This window comes from Colletotrichum orchidophilum (assembly GCF_001831195.1).
Source record: "Colletotrichum orchidophilum strain IMI 309357 chromosome Unknown Scaffold_52.1, whole genome shotgun sequence".
In the NCBI taxonomy this organism is placed as follows: Eukaryota; Fungi; Ascomycota; class Sordariomycetes; order Glomerellales; family Glomerellaceae; genus Colletotrichum; species Colletotrichum orchidophilum.
In genome coordinates this window covers 14,194-25,053 of record NW_019173008.1, presented here as the reverse complement: position 1 = coordinate 25,053, position 10,860 = coordinate 14,194, and the positions used below count along the sequence as shown (strand labels likewise).

Sequence of the window (10,860 nt, the reverse complement as noted above, 5' to 3'; positions counted from 1 at the left end):
ATCGGACTTGACCAGCCAAAGCCTTCCATGCCGCATCGCTTCCCTGCACGTTCTGCTGATGTGGCGTCTGGTGGGATCGCAATTGTCTCTCGACGGACCGCCCTGCAGTCGCCATTGGCTCGCGCCGAGCGATTTCGCTTATCGCTCGGCATGAGGATGTTGCATGGTTTTTAATCATTTGTATTGATCAAACACACTTCATTAGGGCCCAATCCCAGGCGACTGGTTGGTCGATCCAATTCAGGTACAGCAGCAGATTTGAGGGGTATCCTAATCGCCTCTTTCCAGCTTGATCACAAAGAGCTTTTAAGACTTTACATTAGGTCAATAGCAACGGTATTACTTGTAGGATTCAAACCCAATGGCTTTGGGTATCTTCAGGACTGCCAGGACATGAGGTTTCTAAATTCGTCGGATAATAGGCTTATGAGCTCGTAATTTCTTTCGCCTACTTGTATTTCTCCACTTTCTGCATCTCGTGCCATTGACAGGTAGAAAAACAAAGTTTAAGTCATCTTGAGAACGCGACAATGAGGTAGTGACATGGCGACGTGAGTGACAGTAGCGTTGGTCCGGGACCGCCACGCGAGACGATTGAAGATTCCCCGCAAAAAAAAGAAAAACCATCTGCACGACGTGCCGCAGACTTTCTGCATCGAGACAAGAAATGTCAGTTCCAACGTCTTGGGAACGGCATCTTATCAGTCGAGTAACAGAAAATCTGACTAGTGTAGTACAGCGTCATCTGCCGCGGTAATGCCAGTTTCGGCGAAGCGTGGGAGACGCAAGACGGGAGACTTGGGATGGAAAGGAGAAAGAGGTAGAGAGATAAGGTCTCGACGGGGCTGCCGTTACATTCTTCCTTATCTCTTGGCGGGTCTTCCCCTCGCCCCCGGCACACTCCCGTCCCTCCGACGCCCCCCCTCCCTCCCTTTCTCCATCACCCCGGCCTTATCTTTAGAGCGTTTTGCGACTACTACGCAAGCAGAGAGGCGAAGATGCCAGGCGTGCCAGGTCAGAGCCAGGGCAGACATCAGAACTCAACCAATGAGGTGTGAGGACGGGATTATTCAATGATATTGCCTAACACGACTTTGGGGGACATGAGGGTTTTGAAGGCAGGGGGGTCGTGACGGTGGTTTGATGCCGGTGGCTGCCGTCGCCTGTTCTTGTACCCATCCGAAAGCTTGTCTTCCAAAGTCCTGGTTCGATGTCTTCAGTGGGATAGGCACAGACAGGGCTGCAAGGGTGCGGAGGGTGTCCTTGCATTGCAAATGACTATCGATTGATCATTGACTTTTCTGAGATAGGGGGACTCGGGAGGTGGTGCAGGTTTGTATTCACATATATACACATGGGCAGCTCGATCCCGTCGCTTTGTCGATTGATCTGAATCAATGTGGCTATAGAGGTCCTTTTTTGTCTTATTAAGATACTCTTGGCGTTTCCCCCTTTTGCTTGCATTTTCGCTTTCAAGCCACTTAATCATTGGAACCACAGCATTGCGGGAAAGTAAAATTCACAATGGCGGACTCGATGAATGAGAAGGAGAAGATTGGATCATCAACAGGACCCGAGGAGAATGGCATCGGGAAGACGACACAGGAGCTCACACTTACGAAGGATGGCTTCAGCGTTCACCCCCAACCCATTTCGGGCGACGCAATGGACCCCCTCAATTGGTCTTCCTCCCAGAAGAACACGATCCTCGCTATCGTGATGGCACTGTACGTTGCACCATGAGCCGTGTGAATGGGATGCATTCGAGCTGACCTCCTTCCGATCCACAGCTACTTCATGTTCACCTACATCACGACAACAACAGTGCCCTCCTTCCCCGAGCTGCAGGAGCAATACTCCCTCACCCTCGAGCTGGTCAACTGGACCGTCGCCATCCCAGCCCTCGGCCTCGCAATCGGCCCCTTGCTCTGGTCCTCCGCGGCAGACATTATCGGCCGCCGGCCCATCTTCATCGCGGGCACCCTCGTCGCCTTCGCCGCGACCATTGGCGCCGCAAAGGCCCCCTCGTACGGCGGATACATGGCGGCTCGCTTCTTCCAAGGGCTCGGCGTCAGCCCCGCCGCGACCGTCGGCTTGGCCATCATCAACGACATGTTCTTCGAGCACGAGCGCGGACAAAAAGTCGGGCTCTGGGTCCTGGCCATCGACCTGGGTCTCCTCGCGGGACCGCTGATTGGCGGGTTCGTGGACCTGATTGACCATTACTGGATCCAGTGGATGACGGCCATCTTCTTCGCCGTGATCCTCGTCGCGGAGCTGGCCTTCTTGCCCGAGACGCTGTATCCGAGAGACTACATGCTCTCCAAGGCAAAAGGTGTCGTTGCCCCGACAAGCGACGGCGCTGTGGACGAAAAGGCCATTGGGTCGGTGGGGAGGAGGGCGCCGGAGGTGGCGAGGACGAAGACATTGGGCTTTTTGAATGTGAAGCCCGTGCCGGCGATGAAGCACCCCAAGCCGTGGGCCTCGATCGTGCGGTTCGGGAAGCTGTTCAAGTTCTCCGTGGTACCCATTGCGACGGGTGTCTACTGTTTCGGGTGGTATTGGTGGGTGTTGTCGGTTATTACGATGATTCCTGTGGCATACATTGATTACTCGCCGCAAATTCAGGGGTAAGTGACGAAAAAAAGGCAATCGGGGTTGGGGGATAGAGGAAGTATCGAAGAAGCTAACAACTTGTGACACAGACTCTTCTTCATTGGATTGATTGTCGGAACTCTAGTCTCTGAAATATTCTTTTCCGGAAAACTGAGCGACTGGCTTGTGATCAAGCTCGCGAAGCGCAATGAAGGCGTAAAGACTGCAGAGATGCGTCTGTGGCTGGCGTATCCCGCGGCTCTGCTGACTTCCATCGGCCTCATCATTTGGGGTGTGAGTATTGATAAGGCATACCACTGGATGGTCGGGCAGGTTGCATTTGCTTTGTGTACGTTTTTTCGACTGCCCTTCCTTCCTTCGTCATGGAAACCTCAATAATATGTACTGACCGTTTCTCCCCATCACAGTCGGCGCAGGGATCCAAATGGGCAACACGGCCATCTGCTCCTACATTGTCGACGCCTACCCGCTTCAGAGCATGGCTGTCATCACCTTTTACGCAGTGCTTCTCAACCTCAGCGCCTTTATCGATCCCTTCTTCATCGCCCCCTGGGTCACGAGTGTGGGCTATACCTGGACATTTGCGGGACATGGTATCATCACTATTTTCTTCTGCATACCGGCGTTGGGGCTTTTGCACAAGTTTGGAGGAGCACTTAGACAGAAGGCAGGACAGCCTGATTGGGTCAACCCCGAGTATGATCATGATATTGTAGGGGAGGTTTGATTGTAGGATTATGTCGCAATGCACCGTTGGAGCTCTGGGAGCGCGTTATCCGCGTGTTCAAGCCCTCTGTCTACTAATTTGCCAGTGGCAAAGTGAAACCAGCGTAGGTTTGATTGACATAAATGCTTGGCCCTTTGAAATGCAAAATCCATCAAACCAAAGCCTTACTTGGATGACAAAGTTCAAGTTGAATTGGGAACTTGTTCAACAAGGTTTTGGCTTACCATCTGAATGCATTGTCAGGTGCATTGGCGAGAAGTGAGACACGTATAGAAGACCAGCCCAAGGTAGGTGTGTATTGTAACAAAAGGATCGAATCTGCTCTGCTCTAGTCTGTGCCCTTGTCCCCTCATATACGCCAGCAGGGGCCCTGGTGGGACCCCTTAGTCGGACTGTCAGGCCGGGCACCGGACATGAATCTCCAGCAGTTATTAGGGGGTGTAACACGGCGTGGTCTTGGTCAAGATTCCTTTCCGGAAACTGCTAGTAGAAACAGGAAACACGTGGTAACATTGGTTTGATTCTCAATTCACCAGCCATCAAGACTGCCGTAACTCCATCAACCGAAGTTGGTTATCCAGCGTTGTGCGGATATCCTGCCCCATACCCCCCAACGCTTTCGCCAAACAATCCGACTCCATATATGCAGGCTCATCGGCCGACTTCTTTTGTGTTTCGCCACCTATCCTATCGACATTCTGCCTAAAACTCAGAAGTCGGCCCTTGAGCAGCTCATATATACACAGGTTCGGGATTCCAGTACCGCCCTGACCCAAGTCGCCGTCCTGCGGCGCATTCTTGTTTTGTAAAACGACGGAAATGACGAGCCGCCGAAGATAACACTGCGAAAGAGAACCTTGCCCAGACTGTCGACAACCCAGTCGATGACAGGACACAACATCGTCATAGAGAGGGTTGAGCGTTGCTTGCGGTCCTGGCAAGTTCGCATGATTCCACTCGTCTGGTGTTTAGAGTTTTCAATGTCGAGGAGGATGCTTATCGGTACTCATGAGTCCATCTCACTAAAAAGTTGCATGTGACAATTGAAAGAGGAGAGAGAAAAGGCATTCGCTGGCCCTGGTAGCGTGAGATGGGTGCTCGGGGATGTTCACCAGCTCAGCGAGGCGCGGGTGATGTAGCCTCCTTGGCTTACATCAGGTGTTGATACTGGCCAAAGCTTCGATTGTTCGGTCCCTGGAGTATAAGTGGGATAAGAGGTTCTGGTATCATATAGTGGATCTGGCGTAGGAAGGCCTATATACTGATGCAATGACCGAGCTGGCGATGATTCTTCTATTGAGAACCACGGAGACATGAATGTGAGGCTGTGCATGTCCGGAGCGAGGAGGTCTTCCATGGAGAAGTCTGTGCCGTATAAAGAGCTATTATTGTCCATGCTGTAGGGCAGCAACCAGTCAAGGTCTTGGGGCGCGGGTAAAATTCCGGGACTGTGAACCCAAGTAGACGGGTTGCCGTCAAAATCGTCGAGAAGCTTGGCCTCCATGGTTTTGCTGGTGGACGGGGACGGCGTTCGGTTGTCAGAACAGTCAGTCGCCGCCGTGTCCATCACGCAGTCGATGCTGCCGATGCTACTGAATGAAGCCACGCTCGGACTGGGGGTGCACGGGAGTAATTCCGTTTTGGTTTGTTCTGCTTGATTTTCCGATATCGTGGTGGCAGCACTCTGTCGTTTGTTTGCCAACTTGGGTGGCCTGCCAGCTTTCCGAACCCGACTGTAAACGCAATCTCGCCCGCGTCGCAGACAGCGATGGCAGGACGGTTTTGAATGATCGCATTTCAGCTTCGAGCGAGTACAAAAGTCACAAGAGTTTCGCAGCCTCCTCGTGCTGGCGCCCATGCGGTCGGCAGAGTGTGGTGTTGCGTTCATGTTCGTCATGTTGGCGGGTTGGGCGTTCGTTATCCGGATTGTAAGTGTTGTAGAGAGGTGCAAGGTGAAGTCTCAAAAAGTTGTTGGCAAGATACGATCGATAAAACGTATATTAGCCAAGACACTGGCGGGGCACTACTTTTGAGTGCAGCGGGATATGTGTCAATTAGTCCTCGGATCGATTCATTTCAGAACGCTAGCGCGTCTCCTCAATCTTGCCTAGGGGAACTTAAAATGGTCTTTCCAACCGAAATAAAGTTGATGGACGTGACTAGAGTTGCCAAGGAGCTCTTGGAGGTGGGTAGACGTCCCGGCTGCCCGGCCTGGGGCGCAACTCTACTGAGATAGGCAAAGCTGTGGAGTTACTTTGGGGGCAGGGCAACTGCCAAGTGAAAGTTTGAAAGAATTGTTCGGATAAGACACCCCGAGCACAGCAATTTAAGCCAGGCCGCTACCTGGTCTTTCCTAAGATATCGTGAGCCGGCATTGTGAACCTGGGCGTGTGAAAGTGGACCGAGAGCCCGGGAGGACTGAACAAAGACTCTTCGATAATCTGCTCGCTGCCAATGTAGGCTGACTCAGGCATCGTCCACCGGGGGGATGGTGGATGGAGGCGGCGATAAATTCACGGATCGCTGCCGGTGTCGAGCAGTATTTCTAGGAGAGGGCGCCCGGTGGAAGTTGGTCCACCGCAACCTTCTTCCAGCATCATCCAATGTTTTGCCACGGGCAGAGACGTACCCGCGTCTGGATCATTTCCACGTCCCTAGGGCTGAAAAGTTGTGTAAATATGGATGATGTCCCGAGGGACTTTTGTGGTTGTGGATAAAGCAGGGTACCGATGCGTTGGTTCGCCGACACATGGGACAGCAACACGAACGAATGCATAATCAATGCATATTCTTCCTGCTAGGGACGATGGACGCGAAAAGGTTCGTGGGGGCCGCCGAGGGGGTCTGGGACGCCGGCAGGCAACTTGAGCTGCCGCCGCTGACTGATGCCGACGAGGACTCGAGCCGGTTGAAGTCGCAGGTAACGTGGACCTTCCACGCGCAAGTTTGTCCTCAAAAGGGGAGATACATCGAAATTGACCTGCCCTGAATCTTCTGCCCGTAGCTCCTCTCCATTGTTTCACAGCATCGGCGGTGCAAGAACTAGAGAGAGCTTCTCCAGAGGCCCGAGCTGTCCCCGACAGAAGTGAGAGTTGGACCTACCGGTTTCCTCACCAAATGATGGGCAGGAAATGTGCCACATGAACCTCGTATTCCGGCACCGGCATTGTTCTGCTCCTTTACAATAACCAAAACCCACTCTCAATTGAAATGAGTGGCTCACGGGGGGGTTGCTTGCACCCAACATCTAGAACCACGCTTGAACTCAGAGAACGTATCGAAGAACCCAGAAGGTATTTTTATGTCATAAGTTGTGTAGGTTGAAGGCGAATTGATACCGAGCCGATACCGAGCCGATACCGAGGCGAATGCTGCTGCCGATCGGGTGGTTGTAACTTTATGCATTCCTCAACCTTCCCCAATCGGGTCTACGTTCAGTCGTCTCTTTCTCAGCCTGCCAGCCTCAGATGTGCTCGGGTCTCTCCTGTCGACCGGCATTGGATGAAGCTCGAGTGAGCGTCAAAACGTTGCCCATCTTCTGGATAGTATTCGATCGCTTGGCTAGATCAAAGTGGAAGATTCAGGCAAGTCGTCCAAAATGATCGGGGAAAACCTATACTTTACCTCTAATCCTAGTGAGCCAATCCAGGCCAAATCGTACCATCGGGACGAGGGATCCCATAAAGTCAGAGCCAAGTACCACATGCGAATGTCCAATATATCGTGGAGGCAGAAGATAGTGGACATTGATGCGATAAATAAGCCGGCGATACAGCCTGCACATGCCATGAAGTCATGGTCGATACTCTGTAAACAACGCCTAACGGGGATACTATATGCGACGTGAGATAGTCTGCGTATGAACCAAAGCTCTCCGGGAAAAGTGGGGAGGGGAAAGAGCAACATTCAGGGGTTTGTAACGTTTCTGTGAAAGCACTCATTTGGAAACAAGGGTAAATACTCATAGAATGTCGTTTGTCATGCTGTGAAGAACTTCTGTAGTCAAGGTCATATTCATTTTTGGCTCCTCAGAAGTGTCCGCCGTCACCGCCTCTAGACCGACGCATTGCAACCCGTAGAATACAAATATAGCTCCCGCTGAATGATAATTTTGTCAAGGCGGCAGATCTATTGGATTGGCGTGTGAACCGCATGTAATATGGACTATCTCATACACGCGAGAGTCAGACACACACAACCTGTGACTTATTCGTTTAAACCAACCACTTCCATTTTTCAATAAGCCCAGAAAAGGGGGATCTGTGTACTAGGGCACCGCGCATGGCAAAAAGTATCAAGTTACTCAACCATACAGCCCGACAAAACCCTCGCTGTTTGAACAGGCGAGTCAGACGCTCGATTCCATCTACCATTCGACGCCCGAAATATAAGATGGCACACTTTAGCGCAGCACATCTACCCATACTGCCGAGGGCGGTGTGCGACCAGATGCTTCCCTCCCCAAAGTTTGTCCTAGTTCGTCTCATGCAGACCCGAAACCGTGGATCGCCGTGTGCAGGGTCGCGCATTTATCTCCCTGTCAAGATGGGAGGACGATTTCGTTGAATTTGCACCACCTTGTTCGAATCGGACTCTTCCATTGTTCAGCCTACACGAAACTCGTAACTTTCCGATCCCCTACAAAGTACAAGAGTATTGGTTGGTGGATACAAAAGTAAGCCATTGAGCTAAAACACTAGTTGACTCTAATAGGAACCGAACCGAACTTAACCTATTCAGCGAACTCTTGCTTCTTCACGACCCCTGATAATAGCGTACCCTTACATATTAGGTACGTTTAGTATTTACCTTTGAAACATGATCTATCTGTTTGGATTAGAATCTATGAGCTTTAGGCTGCAATATACCTCAGGCTCATGAGCGTTATTAAAAGTAAGCTGTTCGGTTGGAATGCTACTTAGCGCCGCCAAGAATCGAACCCAACTTAGCCTACTAAGCAGCCTTCCGCTTCCACAGATACCTCCGGCCCATGACACCGGTTGTGTGGACCATCTCCTCGGAAGCGTGCAGCTTGGCACCCTGTCTGACTGGTCGGAGCCTATGCTGGCTTGAGCCACATTTTCGGCTCAGAACCTTCAGTTGCTTAGGAGTTTCATGGTCGACCGTCCCGCATCCGGCACGAACTTGGAGAGCGCCCCTTGCGTAAGCTGCAAGGTTGCATCTGCTTACATCGTTCTCCCGCTACGTCAGATGGGAAAGTAACTTGACTTCCTCTACGCATACGGCAGATTTTCCGCGTAGAATACAAAGCATTCACAGCTAGGATTGGTTCTTTTGTAAAGTCATTATACATTGAAAATACTAGACACCGGCTAAAGGTTGAAAGCCAAGAGCCACGTGATAGACATGTATACTACCTTTGCTATGCCATTTTAGACATTCTTCCCCTCTGCGAACTGTCTAACTAAAATTCCCAAGTCAAGAGACTGTAGGCGTTGGGTGCTAATAATATGTAGGTAGCTTTGATTACTTTCAAAACTACAGTGTGTATAGACTTCTGAGTACATTACTGTCGGATTGGAAGCCCAATTCGACCTCGAGTCAGCGCCAGCGCAGGGGCCATCTGAGGGTCTCTATATCAGCGTTCAAACCGGCGATCCAACCCACGGTTGGAACCTCTCTTTTCCTCTTCACGCAGAGATCAATACAAGTTAATTGAGCCTTCGTCACCACGGTTCGATCGAACAAATCACCCTGTGATTACGTAAACCAACAATTACAAAGCTCTCTACATTTGACTAGACAAGGAAAAGACCCCTACGGTCGAGGTTGGCGTAAATATAAATGCACGTCGTTCATAAGCATTTTGGCTTCTGGTGTTGCAAGTTTCATCCGCGATGTTTCCTAGCAGGCGTCCCTTTAACTTGAGGTTGTGGGGATTCATTTCATGCAATGGCCGCCACGGAGCGTTGCCAAGAGGGAAAAGAGAAAAGACTTAATTCATGGGTACAATCAGTCGAATTTGACTTAGTAACATCTGATCCCTTTTCTCTTATATCATTTACTATTGATATCTTCAGTCAAAACCTAAGGCTTCTTACATCAATGAAAGTCGCATGTTGGTGGGGAAATGATTGAAGACGCGATAGGAGCAATTTCCGTGCCTGTCGGGTATTCACCCAACCCCCGGAACTTCATTAAAATTCGAAACTCATCACGATATCATTCCTACTGGCGATGATAGGTGAGCGCTGGGAAGCTTACTACGGTTCCCAATGTTGTGAAGGGAAACCAAGCGTACCCGCAAGAGCGACCGTGTTGCAAGATCATGCTTGTACACTGTGTATATAGACTCAACTTGGCGAACGGCAGTGTATGTGGTGCCTGTTTCCATGTCAAGAGATTAGACTTCATGACGTTTACAAGGCTTTGGATTGCTTACTGGCTTTGAGTTAACACTAGAACGGTTAATGTCTTACTATTAGCCGTAGTGTCCTATGCCATGCAAACCATTTCCCACCAATGATTGATTAGTGAACTGGCCTTTCTCTCTTCATTTGCAGCACGATGCGGCTCAATGGCTAATAGAAGGGACACATGTCAAATATAATGAAATATGTTGGAAGCAATTCCCCAGAATTTCCCAAGACCTGTAGCAGGTTACTAACTGTTGGCCCAAGGGGAACCGATCCATGCTTTAGCTCTCCGTCTTTGAAGGGACGAGCGCTCTCACTAAAGAAACTCCCTTCTGAGCCTTGGAAAAAGGAGAAAGCAAGATTGATTGAGGTGACGTTTCAGACTTTGATACCAAAGATGAATTGTATGGAATGAGCTATCATGACATGGCACCCAAATAGAGCATCTGGTGGGAACTTGAGGGAGGTGATTGACTGATAGAAAAGTTGAATAACCAGAAGGGAATGTAGTCCTCGGTTCACCCAGGCGTTACCATCATGGCACGTCTTCATCCCTGCATCTGTATGATGTGGATGCAGCGAAAAGACCGACCAACTGGAAAGAGCCGTGTCACTCCCGCAGATCTCCCCGCATTCCCTACGCCGTCCCGTGCAACGGTTTCCCACCACTAGCGGGTTTGCTTGGACGGGACTGGCGGATATTGTTTATTCACCCACTCCTTTCTGGCGGAATTCGGGATTGAAAATGGTTTACATAACACTGCTCTGGGGGCCACTTCCCTTTCTTTGAATACTTTGGACGAGATTTTTTTCCCTGTTGGCTGTCCTTTACTGTGAATGGCATCAGGCTTATTTCGTCAAAAGTCATCTTCATTGACTCCGTCAGAAAGGCATATCCTTCGTCCTCCGGAGTCGCCCGCTCTCAGAAACGATATTCGGCCTTAGGTTTTCAAATCAAGCTACCGACGCATCTACTCGACACTCATATTTCTCAGGGACGACGTGCTTTTGCCAATTACGACAGCCAACAAGAGGATGCAAAATCAACCTATATGAACCAGGGGAGACTTGGAGCAGTTTGAAAGAGACGGCGCAACGACGGAATGCCTGGGTCGTAATGTGGCGCCATTTCGGAATGGG

The 10,860-nt window shown here is 50.5% G+C and overlaps 4 protein-coding genes across 4 annotated transcripts; 1 reads left to right on the top strand and 3 right to left on the bottom strand.

Annotated features, from left to right (window-relative positions):
- Nucleotides 1–1,524: 1,524 nt before the first annotated feature.
- CORC01_06736 (major facilitator superfamily transporter) lies at nucleotides 1,525–3,343 on the top strand (the record flags this gene model as incomplete). The annotated part of the gene is made up of 4 exons (XM_022618375.1): nucleotides 1,525–1,727; nucleotides 1,791–2,630; nucleotides 2,706–2,944; nucleotides 3,024–3,343. The coding sequence occupies 4 exons, from the start codon at nucleotides 1,525–1,527 to the stop codon at nucleotides 3,341–3,343; spliced, it is 1,602 nt and encodes a 533-aa protein (XP_022475025.1).
- Nucleotides 3,344–4,052: 709 nt separating this feature from the next.
- CORC01_06735 (uncharacterized protein) lies at nucleotides 4,053–4,292 on the bottom strand (the record flags this gene model as incomplete). The annotated part of the gene is made up of 1 exon (XM_022618374.1): nucleotides 4,053–4,292. One exon carries the CDS (start codon nucleotides 4,290–4,292, stop codon nucleotides 4,053–4,055), a length of 240 nt encoding a protein of 79 aa, XP_022475024.1.
- A 159-nt stretch (nucleotides 4,293–4,451) lies between these two features.
- Nucleotides 4,452–4,847, bottom strand: CORC01_06734 (uncharacterized protein; the record flags this gene model as incomplete). Its single annotated transcript, XM_022618373.1, has 1 exon — nucleotides 4,452–4,847. The coding sequence occupies one exon, from the start codon at nucleotides 4,845–4,847 to the stop codon at nucleotides 4,452–4,454; it is 396 nt and encodes a 131-aa protein (XP_022475023.1).
- Nucleotides 4,848–4,932: 85 nt separating this feature from the next.
- Nucleotides 4,933–5,139, bottom strand: CORC01_06733 (uncharacterized protein; the record flags this gene model as incomplete). Its single annotated transcript, XM_022618372.1, has 1 exon — nucleotides 4,933–5,139. One exon carries the CDS (start codon nucleotides 5,137–5,139, stop codon nucleotides 4,933–4,935), a length of 207 nt encoding a protein of 68 aa, XP_022475022.1.
- Nucleotides 5,140–10,860: the final 5,721 nt, after the last annotated feature.